General features: G+C 40.1%; 2 protein-coding genes across 10 annotated transcripts in view; one reads left to right on the top strand and one right to left on the bottom strand.

Annotated features, from left to right (window-relative positions):
- Positions 1-2033: 2033 nt before the first annotated feature.
- TAF9 (TATA-box binding protein associated factor 9) lies at positions 2034-15715 on the bottom strand. Of its 7 annotated transcripts, none has more exons than XM_046667729.1 (6): positions 15279-15404; positions 13859-13991; positions 13580-13672; positions 5587-5645; positions 5339-5484; positions 2034-2535 (listed from the first exon to the last, which is right to left on the bottom strand). In XM_046667729.1, the coding sequence occupies exons 2-6, from the start codon at positions 13977-13979 to the stop codon at positions 2343-2345; spliced, it is 612 nt and encodes a 203-aa protein (XP_046523685.1). In that variant the 5' UTR covers positions 13980-13991; positions 15279-15404; the 3' UTR covers positions 2034-2342. The 7 variants fall into 7 exon arrangements, with proteins under 7 accessions (XP_046523685.1, XP_046523686.1, XP_046523687.1 ...); XM_046667730.1 differs by having other exon boundaries at positions 15196-15307; XM_046667731.1 differs by lacking the exon at positions 15279-15404 and adding an exon at positions 15158-15181.
- Positions 15716-15867: 152 nt separating this feature from the next.
- The window catches only part of RAD17 (RAD17 checkpoint clamp loader component), a 31184-nt gene continuing 26762 nt past the window's right edge, over positions 15868-20289 (top strand). The window contains exons 1-4 of one of the 3 annotated variants that reach the window (XM_046668069.1): positions 15868-16083; positions 17336-17439; positions 19308-19565; positions 20082-20165. In XM_046668069.1, coding sequence (XP_046524025.1) covers positions 16068-16083; positions 17336-17439; positions 19308-19565; positions 20082-20165 — 462 coding nt within the window. In that variant the 5' untranslated portion in view covers positions 15868-16067. Of the gene's footprint in view, positions 16084-16418; positions 16438-17335; positions 17440-19307; positions 19566-20081; positions 20166-20289 lie in introns of those variants that run through there. The other 2 variants (XM_046668070.1, XM_046668072.1) reach the window with 2 other exon arrangements.

Below are 20289 nucleotides of genomic sequence, written 5' to 3'. Positions count from 1 at the left end.
ACCATTAAACAACAACAAAAAAAAAATCAGAGCAAAGCCACAATTTGCAAATAAAGAGAAAAGTGAGAAAACCACCACAGAAAACCACCAAACTGAAATGGCAGTCAGAAATACAAGGGAAGAGAAACAGTGGAAACATAGAAAAACTACTAAACGAGACAGAATGGCAGCATTAAGCCCTCATATATCAGTAATCACTCTAAATGTAAATGGATTTAATTCTCCAATCAAAAGACACAGAGAAGCTGGTGGATTAAAGAACAAGACCCAACAGTATGCTGCCTCCAGGAAACACATCTGAGGTCTAAAGACAGACACAGGCTCAGAATGCAGGAATGGAAGATGGTATTCCTCTTGGTCAAACTAGATAAAGCTTTCCTAATTTTGCTGATCTTTTTAAATCAAGTTTTTGGTTTCCTCGTTGTTTTGAGAGTTCCTTATATATTCTAGATACAAGTCTGTTTCATATATGCATTTTGCATTTCTCCCAATCTGTGGCTTTTGCTTTTATTTTCTCAATGTCTTTTGGAGAGAAGAAGAGCCTGCTAGGATGGAATCCTGATGCTGATGCTTCCTAGCTGTGATCCTGGGTAAGTCACTTAACCCTTCTGTGCCTTAATTCCATCGCCTGTAATGGAAATAATAATAACACCTACCTCAGACAGTAGTCATGTGGATTAAGAGAGTTCACTTTTGAAGTGTGTTTAAAAGAGTGCCTGGCACATAGTAAAATACGTGTTATTCTTTCCTGTCATTCTTGCATCATTGTTTGTAATAGTAGAAAGCTGGAAGCAACCTAAATGTCCATCAATAGGGGACCGAGATGAGATAAAACCAATCATAGCACATGCTTAATGGAATTCTACACAAATATTAACAAGGTTAGGGATCCAAAGATGTACAAATGACTAATAGGCACATGAAAAGAGGCTCAACATCATTAGTCATTAGGGAAATGTAAATTAAAACAAAATGAACATGGCTGTGCATCCACAGGATGACTATTAGATGAATGGCATTGGCAAGGATGTGGAGAAATTAGATCCCAATACATGGGTGGTGGGGATGCAACATAATGCAACCACTTTGGAAAACAGTTTGGTATTTCCTCAAAAACTTAAACTCAGTTGCAATATATACCCTTGTGGGTATATACCGAAGAGAAGTGAAAACATACATCCACACAAAAACTTGTATTCATATCATGAATATAAACACACATAGTCATAGCAGAATTCATAATACCCAAAGTGGATACAACCCAATTGTGCAACTGATGGAATGGATAGACAAAATGTGGTAGAGCCATACAGTGGAATTTTAGCCATAAAAAGGAATGAAGCACTGACACATGCTACAACATAGATGAACCTTGAAAACATTATTCTGAGAGAAAGAAGCCAGACACAGAAGGCCACATATTGTATGATCCAATTTATATGAAATGTCCAGAATATGCAAATCCATAGAGACAAAGTAGACTAGTGATTGCCAGGGGCTGGGAGAAGGGACGAATGGGAAGGGGCTGCTAATGGGTATGGACTGCTTTTGGGTGGGGTGATGAAAATCTTACAGAGCTAGATACTGGTGATGGCTGCACAATCTTGTGAATATGATAAAAACTAGTAGATTGTATACTTTAAAATGGTGAATTTTATGATACATGAATTGTACCTTAATTTAAAAAAAAAAGAATAGGGAGGTATGTATGACCTGACATGGTATAATCTCCAAAACACATTAAATGGAAAAAGAAAACACAGAACAGTGCACATGGTATGCTACCATATGCATAAAAAAATAATGTACACACACACACACACACTTTGCAGGCACAAAATCTCTGAAAAGGTACACAGGACCCAGTACCTACTCCCCAGAGTGGGGCATCGGGTGGCTGAGGCACAGGCGGCTGGGAGGGAAGCCCACCTTGCCAGCGCACCTTTGTACCTGTTGAATTTTATACAGAGAGCAAGTACTACCCCTTCCTTTTTGTTCAATTTAAAGGAGGAAATAAAAATGGAAAACTCTGATGCTTTATCTTTAGTCAAGCTTTATTTTAAGAGATCATCTTCATATTCTTCTGTAATAAACTTAAAGATATCCACCCATTTGGTCAGATTTACTTATTTTTTAGCAATTGAAGCATTAAACAATGAGCTTTTACTCTCAATCCTTAGCAACATTATATTCATTATACTTGAGATTGTTAGAAACCTTTATACCGTCCACCTAACAGACCTGCAGTGCTGCTTAATAGGAAAGCTTAACTGATAATCGGACAATGCATACGACGTGGGCAGAGACATCAAGAGCAACTGCAAAGTGGCCAGTCCTGGAAGTCAAGAGCTATGATCTTTGACCCACTGCTCGATCCATTTCAATATCTGATTGATATTATCTTCCAGATCTTCTGGGGTATTGCTGGGCAGCTGATGCACTATTTCTTCCTTGTAAGATGCTAATGCTTCTTCATGAAGAACTTGAAAAATTTCACACTGAATATTGTCTTTCAGCTTCTTCTCATTATAACCCCTAGAAGGCAAAGAGAAGATGGGCAAACCAAACGGCATGAACAGGAGTGTCAGGAACAGACCAGAAACTGGACACTTTTGAATACATGAAAAACCATGCAAAAAGACTTCTTGTGGTCTCTTTACCTGGAGAAAATAGACGGGCCCCTGTAAATATAAGAGACTTCTTTGACAAGAGGGTTAAACTTAGGACCAATGTATCGATTTGTCTGAATTTTTCCACCTATAATTTGTCAGCCACTCAATGAACAAATATGTCTAGCTACTTCGAGCCAGATTCTAAGCTGAGATGGTAAGAGATCTATGGCATGGTCTTAGATTTCAAAAGAGGCAGAGAGTTAAGATACAGACAGAGGGACAAACAGATGGCGGGTAACACGACGAGATGCATGCGACACGAGTACTACAGACTAACCAGGCACTTGATCACACAGATGGATCCACACTTTACCGATCCCAAAGACACTGAAAATAATTTATGTAATCTTTAGGGAGATATGTAAACTAGCCAACTAATTAGCTAGTGAAAAAATAAAGAAAATCCAAACTCAAATTAGTTAAACCTTGTAACAATCAAAATTAAATTGAACTACTTAAAAAGTGATTACTTTATAAAAAGACAACCCACAGAATACGAGAAAATGTTTGCAAATCATGTATCTGATAAGGGACCTGTATCTAAAATACACAAAGAACTTTTGTATCTTAATAAAAAAGGATGCATAACCCAATTAAAAACTGGGCAAAGGATATGAATAGATATTTCTCTAAAGGAGATATACAAATGGCCAATACGCACATGAAAAGATGCTCAACATCATCAGCCATCAGGGAAATGCAAATCAAAACCACAATGGGATCCCACTTCACACCCACTAGGATGGCTACAATCAAAAAGACAGACAATAACAAGTGTTGGCGATGATATGGAGATAAATAGAGCCTTCACACACTACTCTGGGGAATGTAAAATGGTGCAGCCACCTTGGAAAACAGTCTGACAGTTCCTCAAAAGGTTACACATAGAGTTACCATATCAGCCAGCAATCCCATTCCTAGAGAAATTCCATACCCAAGATAAATGAATATACAATGTCCACACAAAAACATGTGCACAAATGTTCCTAACAGCATTATTTATACCAGCCAAAAAGCAGAAACAACTCAAGTGTGTATAAGCTGATAAATGGATAAATAAAATACGGTAAAGCCATACAATGGGAATATTATTTGACAATAAAAAGAAATGACCTACTGGTACATGCTAAAACACAGGTGAACCTTGAAAGCATTATGCAAGTGAAAGAAGCCAGACACAAAATACCACATATTATATGATTTCACTAATATGAAGTGTCCAGAACAGGCAAATCCACAGAGACAGAAAGTAAATCACTGGTTGCCCAGGACTGGAGACTGAGGGAAAATGGGGAGTGGCCACTAATGGGGATGGTTTTGGGGAGTGATGAACATTTTCTCAAATTGGCTGTAGTATGCACAACTCTGTGAATATACTAAAAACCATTGAACAGTATAGTTCAAATGGATGGACTGTATAGTATATGAATTTACCTCAATAAAGCTTTCCTTTTTTTAAAGGTGATTACTTTGTAACTTTTTCCATGGCTAAAAACAAAAAGGACTAACTCTCTCCTAGTTTTTTCATACCTTAGTCAATCTTTGGCTATTTACATAAAAGAGTAATTTTTTTAAATTTTTTTATTATTATTATTTTTTTTGCTGAGGAAGATTTGCCCTGAATTAACATCTGTGCCAATCTTCCTCTATTTTCTATGTGGGTCACTGCCTCAGCAGGTCACTCCTTGCAGGCCCACACCTGCAAACCGAACCCGAGCCACTAAAGTGGAGCACACCAAACTTAACAACTAGGCCACGGGGCTGGCCCCAAACAGCAATTTTTAACAAAACTTTTAAATTGTCTTGTTTGAGAAGAGGCATATGTACCATATGGTCTCTATGACTTCAAATTACTGTTCAAATACTTTTAATGGCTTTCACTGCCTAAAGAAAGATAGTGAACGTTTTAGGTCTAGCTCCAACCTAACTTTCCCTACATATATGCTATTTTCCTTTAGTGCACGGATTTTGTGAGTATCCCTTCCAATGGTGGTTAGCCAGAGATAACCAGTCAGTGAGAAGCACAAAATTCCGAACCTGACCTTAAGCAAACTTCTGGAGCTTTCCTTCCTGAGACTGCCCTCAAAATTCCTCTAGAACCCCCATCTTCCCACACTTTGAATCAAAAGACAGTGGGAAAACCTTTTCCATAAATTCTTTTTTTTTTTTTTTTGGTTATTCTGGATTAAATCTGATACTCTCTCAGAGGGACTAACTCAAATAAGTTTGAAAGGTTGTGAAAGGTTGATTTATCTTGTTGGTTTCTCATAGGCTTTCCCATTCCTGTTGTGAGGATCATTTCAGTGGGCAATGTTCATTCAATAGCAAAGAACATGTTACTGGCGTGTCTGTTTTCCTAGCAAGGTCTTACACTAAGAAAAAAGCATGACCACATAGGGCGGCCATATAGTACACTGCACTGGGCCCACCTGTCAGTCGAGGCATTCATCACTCAGTCACAAACCACTGCCTGTGTTTTACAAATGCATCTTTTTCTCTTAGATGCAGAATGTTGGTACCATATAGACTTGGTTTATAACAGAAGACCAAATAAAGTAGTCACATTTTCAAATAGAACCCTTTATCATGGTAGTATTGGCCAATTTCAGGAATCTGAATGAAAGTTTATATTAAACTTTAAGAATTCAATGTTTCCCCTTTCTTACCTTGTTTCAAGTCTTTTGTACAATACACTGTTATCTGTTTTCAGCACAAAAACTATATGAAACCAGCGTTCAGGGAAGAAATCACAACCATGGTAGTCAACAATAACTCCACCTTCACTCATTTGGTTTTCTAACTCATCAACCACCTGTAAGAAAGGGGGGGAAAAAGATATTCCGTAAAAAAAACTGGGGTCAACTTTCCTATTAAATTAAAAAAAAATGTATACTTTATAAGAAATTGCACTTACTCTATCTTCATCTAAAATGGGACAATCATACTCCTCATCATAGCCATCATACAGCTGTCCTAGAAGAGATTTATGTGCCTTGTGAAAGCAGTATTTTCTAAGTAATTGATTTTCAATTAATTCTAGACTGTAGGATAGGAAATACACCATCAAGTACTCTTCAGAGACAGAGGGCAATAACACAATAGATGTCACACGGACACCAAACATAAAGAACAATGCGGGTAAATCTCAGTTTTGTCTAGAGGGAAACTTGGATCGCAATGTACCTGAGACTGTCTTAGCTGTCAAAATTGAGGCCGAGTAGAAAGAATGAGTAACAGCCAAATGCAGAATTTGTGGGCTATTAGCAGAAGAGGACTGCATTATTCCAGTAAGCTACAGATTGGTGGGAAGAGGGGACACATGGATAGAAACCCTCTCAGGCACATTAACAGCAGAGTAAGTTCCAAATTTATTAGGCCAAGGTATGAAACCTATTCAAGGCAACAATGGGTTCTCAATTCCAGAAATGAACGCTCTGCCACTGAGGTCACACCCCCATGGGGTTTGGGGAAGGAGAGTCAGTACCCAGATGCTCCTGAACAATATCTTTACTTGTATTTTTCCAGCATCCCAAAAAGCCAAGAGTTAACTATCTTATTTCAGAAGGCAAAACAAGAACAATGGGCAGTTATAAAGAAGGCAGACTTAAATCTAACATGAGAACTTTCCAACAAATCGGAGCTGGCTCTCAGAGGAAGTCTTACTTCAGAAGGCGCGCATGTCAATCCCACCCTCCCCTGAATCCCCAGGAGGCTGTAGTGAGGCAGGCTTAGGTCATCCTTGTAGCCATCTCTAAAGGCACCTCTTTTCCCCTAATATTTCAACATAAGTTGAAACTAGGTTAAAGTGAGCTTGAGTTCTGAAGTGACAAAGGGCAGTCCTGAGGGCTAGTGGACGGCACAGAGGCAGGTGTACCTGTCTCACCTGGGGGTCTGTGGACTGATCTCAGGCACGTGTGCCACCTCTCCAGCCCTGCAGTGTGGCCTCCGCCTCCTTGGGCTCCTGCTCAGCTACCAGAAACCCTATCAGCCTAAGAAAGTAAACGGTCTTGGTGTGGGGACAACTGGTCAACAATTTAGAAAGCAATCTAAATCCTTACTTCGTATCACAAACTCTAGGTGGAGAAGGGCTAATTTCTGAATTCCAAAGATAACCAGTGAAAAATTTATCTAATCTATAAAGCAGTGATTCATTTGAGCTTGAAGAAATAAAATGACTAAAACAAACAAAATGTAAATCTCCGTTCAATGAAAAATACTACGACTTTAATAAAAAAAAAAAAGAACAGACTGGGAGAAATATTTCATAGTAGGACAAAGAATTGAAATGTAGATTATATAAAGGCCTTAAAAATCAAAATAAAAATAAGTAGTTTAACAAAGAATAGGAATTCACACAGGACGGAAAAGATAATTCATAAACAAACATGAAAACAAGTTGGACTTTCCCAGCTATTAAAGAGATGCAAATGAAAATGAGCCTTTTTACGCCTGTTATATTAGTTATATATGTAAATAGTAAATTGCCTCTGGAAATTTATCATAAAAATAATTTTTAAAATGTTATACCCATTCAGAGATTTCCTCTACCGTTTAATTTCCAATCAGAAAAAAATTATAAGTGATAAAATGATAAAAAAAAGTTCAACAATAGGGAAAAAGTTAAATCTTGGTTTACTAACTTGATGAAATATTACGTAAGTAAAGTTAAGGAAATAAGGATTAGGTAGTTTAAAAACACTACGTAGTACAGACTAGGTAGCAACATGATAAATGCTCATGATACAAGCAGTAAAACATAAAAAGCAGAATTCAAAGTTATCTGCAACAGGGACAAAGATTAGAAGAAAAATGAAAGATGGAACTAAGTTAGTAGGATGTGAAGTACTTTTCCTTTGTATTATTTTTAAAATATTGAGTTTTTTTACAATGCCACAAAATCCAAGACTACCTATAGCTGATTCTGTACATGCGGCAGTCTGGGGTAGATTATGTTGAATCCCTTCATCTTTTACATCCTGGACTTAAAAGAGTAGTGAAATCTTTAAAAACATACACTGTCTAAAATCTAACTATTGCAATATTAACTTTCAGAACTAAGTCTTTATACTGCAATGCTGAAATGCAGCATTTCTTGAATCATGTTACTACGTTTTAACATAATACTGTAATGCAAGCTTTCAAACTTTTATCAAACACCATGTGACTGCAGGGTAATGAGGACATCACAGAGAACAAATGAACGGAAGACACACACAGTCCTTCCCTCAGAGTCTACAACAGGATGAGAGAGGAAACTACACTATGGCAATACTGTAATGTCACGCTCCGTGCTGCCAAAGGAGCAACAGGATGGGCAGCTAGTACGTTAGGAACATAAACCTGGGCTATGATGGGAGGCTTCCTGGAGGAAATGGCTTCTAAGTGGAGACCTGAAGCAGTTAACGGGGGAAAAAAGGTAGGGAAGACTATTCTCGACAGAGAAAACATGCTATTCAAAGGTAGAGGGACTTCCATGGGAGGGAAGTCTTTCAGAACAACTAGAAAATAGGTGGTAAGGGGTCAGGTAAACTGAGGCCAGATCAAAAAGGGCCTTGAAGGCTGCATGGAGTTGAGACTTTTCCTAAGGCAAAGAAAAATCATTAAAGTATTTTTAGCAGGAAATGACATGATGAGTTTCAAATTTTTAAAAATCATTTTGGTTTCTGTGGGAGAATGAGTCAGAAGAAAGCAAATCCAGAAGCCTGAATATGGTATCAAGGTAGCAGAATTGTAGCTCGGCGAGGACCCTAACCTGTGCAGAAGGGAATGGAGAGAAATGGATGGATTCTAAACTTCGCTTCAAATTTCCAAAGAAAGAGGAAAAAGTTACGCAACTTCAGAAAGTTCCCATTGGAATTCAAATTTATAGTTGTCTACACATAGAATCTTAATCTAGCAAAGATGAAAGGGCTTGATTTAATTACCAAAAGCTTAGAAAACTTAATCAATTTTCTAAGCAGTTTCAGGATTTCTTTAAGGATGTATTACTTGCAGGAAAAAACCGATTGTGGTGCCAGAGTTGAAAGGCTAAGTTGTTACCTCAAAAGACCTGTCCAGCTACTCAGTCAAGCTATAAAACTGTGATGTTTTCTTTAACTGCTATCCTAGAAGTTATTACACACTCACGTGAAAGCTGTTCTTTAATGATACTAGGGTGCTGGTTATCTATTTTGATGCCGTTCCAATACTTATAACGTTTTCAGATTCCTTCCTTTGGAAACTCATTTGCCACATTTACCTCAATCAAACAAGAAGCTTATAACCGTAATGCAATTAGTACAAGACGTTAATTGGTTTAGTATTGAGGGCTTTGACACCGGCCTTTTACGTAGAGAGAACAGCAATGAATTCTGCTCAGACACGTTAGAGGGCACCAGAGATGGGACAGCTGAGCTGGGCCTTTTAGAGTTGTTTGTAAGGCAGACAAAGAAGGGCATCCACAGGTGAAGGGAACAGCATGCCCAAAGGCGGGGAAGTGGGAAATCCAGCGTTTGAGGAACAGTGCACTGTGGGTGGGCTGAAGGGACACAGGGCAGAGGGGCTGCAGGTAAGGCTGAAGGTAAACTGAGGTCAGTTCGTAGTCTCCTATACGTACGGAGGGTGGACTTACCAGCAGAGTTCAAGTCAGGCAGTCCGTCTCCTCCTTTTTAAAGGACATAATGATGATGCAGGAGGGAAGAGATACTGAAGAACAGGAAATTCAGCCCCAGTAGTCTTAGGAAAAGGATGGGGCACCACAGGGACACAGCCCCAGTGGTCTCAGGAATGGGATGGAGCACCACGGGGATTCTTCAGACAAACGATCAAGATTTAGAGAAAGTGGATCTGCGCAGTATGTAAATGTGTTTGTACATGGAGGGGTAGGAATCAGGAGTGGGGCAGTCAGAGATGACTTCAGAGCATGTGCTTTCTAAACATATTAATTTGGAGGCGTCTGGGAACTACCCAAATGGTTATGGTTAGTAGGTGTCTAGAAACCGGGCTAAGTTTTAACTACAAATTTTAAGAGTCATCAGCATAGGGAGTGACTAGTCCTGAATGAGTGAGATTACTAGAGGGAGGGGCAGAATTACAAAACGGCTGCAGTGAAATCATGGGGAACAAGGTATATGGTGGGAGACACCCATGGGGAAGTTAGTTTCAACGGCTTCCAGAGATAGCTTCCAGTTGAAGGGAAAAAATGGGATACAGCAGTTAGGGCGGGGAGAGCAAACTTCTCCTGTGAAGGGCCAGACAGTAAACACTTCAGGCTTTGTGGGCTAGTCCTAGTTAGTGGTTCCTATAAGAAGAACAGATGTAAACCCCTGGGTTAGAAACAGATCCAAGATTCTAAGTGTTGAGGGCCAGCAATGCTTTGCAACCTCTATTGAATGGATCCAACATCAATATAGTTATATTACGTGTCTAGACCTACGGGCATCCTGGAGTAGGATCAGAGGCTGAAGATGATAAACTGGAGGCAGGAAAGTTAAGGACGCTGGTGAAGTGTAATTGACACCTGCACAGGGGAAGGGCAGCAGTGAGGAGGAATCTGAGACTGCACGAACAGGGACAGAAAAGGCATTCTTAGTCACACCCCTTAGGACTCCCAACAGTTTTATTAAGCTAATTCCCCACCTAATTTTTCCTGCCTTGGTCCCAAATGGCATAGGATAGCCTCTTACAAATACAGCAATTCAACATGATTACTAGGATGGCAATAAACTCCACTTAGGCTTATTTGTTTAAAACCAGTTTTGTTTTTTTTCAGTCTCATTTCTCTAGAGCAGGGTTTCTCAATGGAAACCACTACTGACATTGTGAACCTGGTAATTCTGTTATGGGATGGAGGGCTGTCCTGGGAATTGTAGGGTATTCAGCAGAATCCCTGGACTCCATCCATTAGATGTCAGCAGTAACTCCCCTAAACGCAGTCATGACAACCAAAAATGTCTTCACAAGTTGCCAAATGTCCCTGAAAGGCAACCCCCCCCCCCGCAGTTGAAACCCACTGCCTTACAGATGATTGCATGCTTTCCCTCAAAATATATCACCACTGACAAAAAGGAGGCTGGATGTCTCAGAATCTTTCCTAGTAAGATCTTCAGATATTCAAATAGCATCTGGGAAAAAAACCTGGTACATTGTGAGAAACCTTATAAAGTACCTCATCTAACACCATGTCAAATCAGACCACAAATCTTTCATCTGGCATTATAGGAAGGGAAGAAACTAATACTTTTCCTTTAAGGCTTACATTCCATCTCATGAAATCATCTCATCAATAAAACACAAAAAGGACGGTTGGGACTAAACACCATTAGGTGGACATACGACTGGCTCAAACGGTGTGAGTACAGGCAGGAGAGGACCCAGCTGTCTAGTGGTGCTGTTCCTCTCAAGGCTGCTCATGACACATTAGACAGCAACTTCGCTTAGAAGCATTAAATCGAGTGGGAGATATCAGAACTGGGACACATGATGGAAACCGACTACAGCATGTGACTCTGAAATCACTTGTCAAAATGGTAAAGTTCAACAGGCAAAGGAACACCAGATTTCATAAAGGTATAAGGTGGAGACTGACTAGCTATGTACAATAGCAACAAAGATCTAAGATTTATGAACTATAACTTAAATGCCAGACCCAAATTAAAAATAGGAGCATGATACTGACTTACATAGTATCAAGAATACAACAACAAAGATGCACAAAACTGACCTGCAAAAAGGGATATAGGAAAAAATTTTTTAATTTCTTAAAGTGGGGAGATACTGGAAGACACATTAAGGGTCCTTAAATATAACCAAAGGGATAGAAACTCGGAGCTGGGAAGAAGGTGGGCAACTGAGGAAGATAAATCCAAACAGATGAGGATTCACTATGAATAGAAATCCTGACTAAGTGACCTACCCAAAAAGGAGACACGGTTAGAACTTAAAACTTGCAGTCTGAGAGAACGGACCAGAAGAGTGACTCAGCCGAAGATTGCACTATGACCCACACAGCTGATGACACTAAAGGTGACGAATTGACGGCAACAACTTCAAGTCGTTGCAACTGTTACTCCTGTTGTAATAATGAGGGGGACAGTGCTTCTAAAAATATAAATGCCAAAGTACCAACAATGAAATTGATGAATGACAACTTTATTTTTTACACTTAAAGGCTCATGAAAAACCATTACTAATCCTATTAAAGAAAATCCAACATCTCAATTGAAAAGTATGGTAACTATATTTACTCATTAAATACTACTTAAGTTTTCTAACACATCAGCATGCGTGTTTAATCTCAGTACAGTGGATTCAAGACCAAGTATCCACATTACAAGCATCAAGGCTAGATTACAAATTATCATAGTCATCATCGTCGTCATCATCGTCATCATCATCATCTTCACGCTTTCTTTTCGATGCATTTGATGATTCACTGGCAGTATTCTGTGATGACACCATGTTAGTGGTAATAAGAATGTTTTTGGACCCGATTAATGACGGATTAATCAGAACATTCTGAACTGCTGATGTTGCAGGAATGGACGCTTTTACAGCTGGGGACTGCGAGGTGGGCATCTGCACCGTAAACCTCTGCCCTGTGAGGGATACTGGAGTCCCTACCTTGGTTGAAACAGACACGGTCTGTGGGGTGGGTGTGCCAAGAGTGGGCGTACTTGGTCTGCTAGTAACTGAACTGACACTTAGCCGCGGAACGGTTACTCTTCCCGCAGAAGTAGGTGCCTTTTTCTGTAAAGTCTTAAGTCTATAATTTGGAGCAGTCAAACAATACCTATCAGGTGGCAACCTCGGGCCCGAATAGGGCTTGATCAATGGCAAAGGGGTTTGATTTCTTTGCCGTGCAATATCCAATAAAAAATCTCTTGGGGGAGGAGAGGTAAAAGACTGGTCAGCACGACACTGGATTGCCAATCGCACATCATCGGCATCAACAGTAGCTTTCTTAGCATGGCTTGAATAAATTTTTGCATCATCTAGAATTGTGGTCACATATCGGAAGGCAAACTCCAACATCTGATTTATAACTCTTGGCTCGTACTCTGTAATGCCCATATCCTTCAGGATCTGTGCCATCATCTGTGCATCTTTCGGCATGCTCTTGGGAGAAGCCATCTTGCCAGACTCCATGCTATCCGTTGATCAGACTTCAGATCATTTGAAAGAAATATGTATATTAGATCAAACCTGAAATTATTACTTTAGTAGCAACTGTCAGGAATTTAAAAAATTTTTCAAACATATTAAATTTTTTAAGTACATTTCAATTCTTTAAACGTATATTAAGTCTTTTAAATTTTAATGAGGCTCATAAAGTTCCCTTTAAATCTACTGAGTTTCTGCCCCATACAAATCATTATAGAATAGAAAAAGATGAAGACACAAACAAGGGAGTGATAAAAGATTGGGGGAAAACAGGGTAAAATCACTTTAGAATACGTGCAGTTGCGTGCAGGCATGCAACTATCAAACTAATCTATGAAAACACCACAGGACAGTCATGTCCTACTGCGTGAGTTCAAAATAACCAGTCCTTCCAGCGAGACCAGTATCCTGTCTCCACAGATAAGCTGAGCACCAGCCGAACCTTCACGTGTTCACCCATCCCAAAACATGCTCCCTCTTCCTCAGACTCAGATTCTATCTACCCTAAGTCCGGTCTCCTCACAGGAGCCTTCCCAATTACTACTGTCCACAGCAACTGCTAACCAATTTGGGGGGCGGGGGTAGCAATCTAGTGGTCAACATAACTAGGACGTAGCATTCAGACACACACTTTCTCTTTCTATTGGTCCCCAACAGAGCATAAATTCCTTCATGGCCATCTTTCTCTGCTTTTGTCCCCTCCAGCAAGTATAGTACTAATACTCCATTCTTTTTTTTTTTAAACAAATCTAACAAGTGTCCCTTACCTTCTCGAGCTAAATCACCCACATTAATGTATTTCAGTCCTGATCTTGATGCAAGTTCTTTGCCTAGCGTGGTTTTTCCAACCCCTGGCGTACCTGTAAGACAAGCCACAGAAAAATACTGTTTATGAAATACTTATTAGACTTTAGCCACCTATCTACCCTTCTCAAGGTTCCTAACAACTGAAATGAAAAGTTTCCTAATTAGTAATCCTTTGTGAATTAATATACACTACGACCTAATGAAAACTACCCAAAGCATGTTCAAGGTCAGACTCTCACCCAGTGTATCTGACTCCACCAGGAGTGGGGCTGCGGGTGATTCTGATGCTACGTCAGACTGCCTGCCACCACCATGGAAATTCCCAGAATAAAACAGCCATCTCAAATAAATTACCGTCATTTATGTCAATTTCTAAAAAAAAATTACGAAATCGTTCATAGAAAAATTTAAGCAGCATGAAAGATAAATATCATTTCCACTACAGACCCCCATGCTCTTCCTTAGAGGCAACCAATGTAAACCAACTTCTTATATATATTTCCAAAGAACTCCTAAGCATGTGTTTGTGTACACACACGTATATGCACATGTATAATAGCATACAATTTATGTATATATACACACACATATAGGAGCCTATGTGTTTGTGTACACACACGTAACTGCACATGTATAATAGCATACAATTTACGTATATATATACACACACACATATAGGAGCATATATACATAAACACACTGTATATCCTTTTACACAAACAGCAATACAATACACTGTTCTTCACTTTCCCTTTTTTACATCTATTATATTTCAAAATAATCAAACGCATAACTTTCAGCCATTCAGGTTTAATACCACTGATATTATAAAACTTAACCATTAAAATTAAAGACAAGAGGGATAAATCAAGTCTCCATATAAAAGACAACAACATTTACCTCAAATCCACTATAATGCGCTAAGTTTGAACCTTGGACTCACCAAGTTTTCAATAAAATGCTCATATTTAGATTTTTTACAATATGGCCTAATATTAAATAACCAGACCCAAACAAGTCGGATGTTGTAAAATCTTCCCCTAAAGGAATTTTAAAGGCTAAACATTAATTTGTTGAGAGGCTGATCTGCAGCTCTCAGAAACAGACGTGACTTGTGCGCTGTCAACGAGCTTACGTTTTGCTAAATGATAAAACTTTATTGCTTCGTTTCCACAAAGAATGTCTCATTTTTTCTGTGTTGCAATAACATCTACACCTATTAGATCTGATTAGATTTCTAACCGGATAAATTAGAAAAACCCATCAGATTTTCCTATGATGCTATGACCTGCTACAACTCAATAAACATTTCCAGAGTCACACGACCAGCAATAAGATTCTTTAAAGCCGTTAGGCGGTATTTTAGTGCCCCTCACATACACCAAGCGCCCTGAGGATGGATCCAAAGACCCAGACGGGCCCCCACGGTCAGCCCGGGAGCTTCACAGCATCTCTACACGACAAACGACCAGAGGCGCTCAATAGATGCCTTTTCTTCTCGAGAAAAAAAGCTTCGGACGCTGACTCAACACACGTACACAGTAAATTAACCACCCTCCGCCACAAACACGCGAACCCTTTCACCGACGCCTGATTCTCAGCACGGAGAGCAGACGGACGGCCGGGAAGGCCGAGGGCCCGCGCCACGAACAGACCCACCGGGGCCAGCCGCCCAACAGGATCTCGCGGAAACCCCAAAGGCCACCCCGCCCGCTGGAGAATCGGCAGCCGTTTCAGGAGCAGGAACCGGATTCAGAGGCCCAGCCGCTCTCCGGCCGGCGGACGTGGACTGGTCTACCGGCCCTCCCTCAGCGGGCGGCCTCGGCCCACCGAAGCGACGCGCCGGCCCTGTCCCGTATCCCGCCGCGGGCGCCAGCCCGTCCCAAGGCCGCACAACCGCCAGGCCGCGCGAAGCGCTCCGAGCCCGAGGCCCGCGCTCCCGGCACCCCCCGCCCGCCCCTCCGGCCGCGCGCCCTGACCCGTGAGCAGGATGTTGGGAAGCAACATGGTCCTCGCGCGACGAGTCCGGGCGCCTCGACCCATGCGCCTGCGCACAACAGGAGGAGTCGGAAGGGCGCCCTGCCGCGAGTGCCTGTGGCAACAAGGTCTTCGAGGCCCCGCGCGGCTCTGCCCGCCCGTCCCCACCTCCTAGTCACAAACCATTGGTTAACGTGGCCTTCTCTGACACGCCTCCATCGCAGGGTCCGAGGCAGGGGCAGAGGTCGGGTTCGCGCTGTGAGTCGGGCAGGGCGCTGGACGCCTAAGTCACTCGCGCCGTTGGCGGCCCCTGCCTTTCGGGCTGCGTCGCGGAAGCGCCCACCGGTCTGGAAGGTCCCCGGGAGGCGGGTCCTTCGAGAGGCTCGGCGCTGAGTCTGGGTAGGGCCAGGTGGTTGCCCGTCCACCTGGAGCGGGACTTGGGCTCCGCCGCTCATCTCCGCCCGTGAGGGGATGCAGCTCCTGGCAAGTAAGACCGCCGCGGCTGTGGCTGTGGTGTCTCTGTGTCCTAGAGGCGCGAGTCCATCTCTGCCTGCACGCCTTCCCGGACCTTGTCGCTCCTCCCCCCGACCTGCCCATCCCATTTGGGGACGAGACGGGTGGGGGTGTAGATCGCCGGCCTGGAACCGGGCCCGCAAGCTCATCGCGGTGCTCTGCTGATTAGCAGCCTTACGTTGGACGAATGTCTGAGCTTAGTGTCCCCTGTGCAGTGCGTAGGGTGGTGGTGGGTCTGCTGGAAGTATTCTTGAGGTCTTTTCGACCTCTGACGTCTCATTTTGGGAACCTGGCATCATCGGGGACAGTTACGTGCTTTTTAAAGGAGGTGACTGTCAGTCTTGCTTTCAAAGAGCGACTGGAGTCCTGACCTTAACAGTCTGCGCCTTCTGTTTCGACCTGCCAACTGTGTTTACTCAAATCCGTGTTTTTTCCACCTGTGTACCTCTTTGAAACTCCAAAGCAAAAGCGCTCCCTAATCGTACACGATTTGTATGTGTGTGTGTGTACGACCTGTTTTCTAGTGTGTGGAAGTATTTACATATTGTAAACTATGTGTGCCTCCAAATAAAAAAGTTCGATACACCTTCTAATTTATGTTTGTAGACCTTAAAAAACTTCCCTTCTGGATAACTTAAAATTGGTGAATTCATTAGTTTGTATAAACATTGAAGAATTATGAAAGTCGGAAAACACACTGTTGCCAAAAAAATTCTAATATATTCAAATAAGAAAAGCATCTTATAGGAAAAATTTACAGTAAGATTTAAAGTCTTTGACCAAAGTAAGTGATAAGTCTGAATTCATTGTATGGTGGAGGGTTTTTTTGAAATTTTGGTAATGAAAAACTGCAACTAATTTGAGATGAGAGAGATCTTAATTTTTGGTATAAAAACTGCACAAATAGAATGTAATTTTTTTAAATCAGAAAAGGTACGTACACACAAATATGTGGTTTTTCTATTTTCTCTAATATGTTATTGAGTTCATATGAAAAACTACATTTATAACACCACAAATAGATTGACACAGTTATAGTCGTTAAAAGTAAAGTTTACTTTGGCATTTTGGCTTCTTGCTTCACCTATGTTTGCTATGTTATCTTTCACTAATTCTTGAGCTTTAATTTATTATGCTATTGATTATATCGGTATATGTTAATTACTGTACTCCTGGTTTACAGTCTTTCTTAATTTGAGATTTTTTTTCTCTCTTGTTCTGCCTAGGTGAATTATACTTTAGTGTACTACAGGTTGTATACTACGGATGGGAGCTGTCAAAGTTTATAATGTCAAAAACTTTTCTTAGACCAAAGGTATCTTCCACAAAGGTATGACACACCAAAATGGCCATGTAATAATTGCCCAAAAGAATTATGATTTTTGTATGTGTTCTTAATGACATGACTGCTGTCAAAGCAGTGGTGCCCAGTATCTGTTGTAATTATTGATCTAAAAAGCCTGACAATAAGTTGTGAAACGATGGTATGCTAAAAGCACAACCTTAATTTTGAAAAAGCGTTTACAATCCCAGTCACAAAGAAAAGGCTGAAAACTCTTGATGAAAAGAGCATTAGAAGAAAGAGAAATCTATGAGTTGTAGCTGGTGTTAAAGCTTAACAGGCCCTGCCTCCTAGAAACCATGTGGTTCAGTGTGCCAGCTGCTCAGCGAGGCTAGGGGTGGAGTGCGATGGGGGTCAGATAGTATCACTCTTAGATGCAAGGGAGCTGTTTTCCTAGTGGTGGATCCAATTTTTCTCTGATCTTAAGTAAATTATTTAACTTTGCTGTTTCTCTTTTTTTTAGTAAATGGGAGACCACATTTATGTAAGAAATGACACTATAAAATATATAAGTAACATGCAGATTAGAATTACCAAAAGTTTTACTATAACAGATAATATTTTTATGTACTTTTAAAAATAGAGGAAAGGAGCCGAAATTACAGCACTAGTGACAGTCTTTTGAAGAGAGAAAATAAATTGGGTGTCTATGCCTGAAACTTTGTCCCTGAAGTCTCCATTTTTTTACCCACTGCTGATAATATTCCTAACCCTCTCCTTAAAAGAGGAGTGAAGTCTGACTTTCCATTCATAAAATACTTATACACCCCAACGTGCTTCTTCTGAGCCGCCTTTCAGCTCCAACTTCTGGTTCTTTTTCTCCCAGAAAGGAGCATTGGCTAATAAATGGCTCACAACTGTGGCTGAGTCTTCTTCAAGGAAAATATAATCTCGGTTCCCTCTTATTAGCCAGTCAGGGAATTTCAAAAGCCAGGTACTAAGCTAGACTTTTCTAGATTTATTCTGTTGGAAAGTAAAGAAAATCCATCTTAAAATTTTTAATTATTAAAAAAATTTTTTAATACTCCTAGATATTTTTAGGTTAAAATTGCTCAATTCATCATCTTTCTCTGTGTATACTTACCAAGGATTTGAAAGAAAAGGAAATGGTGGAGGGAAATGTAGAGAGGTGAGCATGCTCTGCAGACCAGAAGAGTATGAAATAGAACTCACTGATTGCCCAGCTTGGTTGTCCAGTACTCTTTCTCCTCGACAAAGCTGACAAATCTTCCTTCCTGGAAAGCCTGCCTCCCTTTTATAAAAACATTATTTGCTTCACAGGCTGAAGAAAAATATAATCAAGTCATGACTGCAAATTGTTCATAGCATCAGGATTCTTAGACTGTGTCTTCACGAAGTCTTAAGGCGGAGGGGGATTATTTGGATGTACGAAATGGTTCTTAGTTTGTGAACATAGTAACCTGGTCAAGGCAGAATGTTACTCTTACCTTTGTACATGGTTAAAGTAATGTCAGTTTATTTATTTTGTTTTGCTTCTCTTTTGGTAGGTAATTTTAATATTTATGTTTCAGTCCTACAAATGAATTTTTAAAAAATCAGCCTACTTTTTATCCTGGGAAGATTATGATTGATAAATAGAATTAAGTTTGTATTCTTTATTCCTTTATATGGCATTCATCGGTACCATGGTCAAGTAGACAAGTATGCATTTGCACTTAATGTAAAGTAGGAAAATAACTAGTATATGTGGAGCCAGTTTTGTTTAAAGAGCAAATTTGTGAGATTTTTATTTTAAATGTTACAAATATATGAATTTTTTTTTTGCAGAGTAGTGCAGTTATATAACGAATAGGTGCAAAAAATGTAATAGCATTTACATGATTTCTTTTTTTCAGGTAACAGACTGGGTAGACCCATCATTTGATGATTTTTCAGAGAATACAGGCATTTCTACTATTACTGCCACATCGTTTGGTCTGAATAACTCAAGTCATAGAAAAAAAAATGTGCCTTCCACATTAGAAAGTAGCAAATTTCCAGCTAGGAAGAGAGGAAAGCTGTCTTCCTCAGAACGGATTTATGGTCTAGAAAATTCAAAAGAATATCTGCCTGAAAATGAACCATGGGTGGATAAATACAAACCAGAAACTCAGGTACTAAATAACATGCCAACAAGTCTGCATATTTAATTTCAAGAAGGAGAGGGATGTGCATTTTCAGATTATTACTCATAAAAATCTTTCTGTCTAAATGAGTTAGAAAAAAATAATTTCTAAGTTTTTTATGTTCTGAGGCTGATTTTCTCAACTTATTCTGAAGCTGTCCAATTGGATATTTGTCTTAGATTTAATGTAACCACAGCATAGAATTGATCTCTTTGTTTTTTGCTAAATGTAATATCCGTCCCCAAAATGTATCTTAGGATTTAAAAAACTTTACAGTTCCAAACCTGCCCAGAATTTTCATACAACAGTGTTAGCTTAAGAACAGAATTCATAACAGAATCCATAACGATATAAAAAATTAAGTATAATCAAAAGGACCTTTTTTATTACTCATCGTGTTGCTTGTTTGCTATTTTTTTGCATTAAAAATGTTTAGATTAATCTGTGCTGATGTACCAAAAATCCTTGGGTTAAAATGTTTTATTTTAAACTTGAAATTTTTAGCATGAACTTGCTGTGCATAAAAAGAAAATTGAAGAGGTTGAAACCTGGTTAAAAGCTGAAGTCTTAGAAAGGCAACCAAAACAGGTAATTAAGTAGGAAAAGTGTCTTAAATATTTAACATCCAATGCTTCTCTGACTTGTAGTTGGTTGTCTTTTGTGATGACTTTGTTCCGTTCCGTCTAGATCACCCTCAGGAGGATGCTCTCTG

Source organism: Equus quagga, chromosome 7 (genome assembly GCF_021613505.1).
Source record: "Equus quagga isolate Etosha38 chromosome 7, UCLA_HA_Equagga_1.0, whole genome shotgun sequence".
In the NCBI taxonomy this organism is placed as follows: domain Eukaryota; kingdom Metazoa; phylum Chordata; class Mammalia; order Perissodactyla; family Equidae; genus Equus; species Equus quagga.
The sequence above is the reverse complement of the archived record's forward strand: the minus strand, read 5'-3'. Positions and strand labels throughout refer to the sequence as shown.

What these genes read in the sequence shown, in the direction of transcription:
- TAF9 (XM_046667725.1), bottom strand. Translation starts at nt 12,797, where the DNA reads ATGGAGTCTGGCAAGATGGCTTCTCCCAAGAGCATGCCGAAAGATGCA.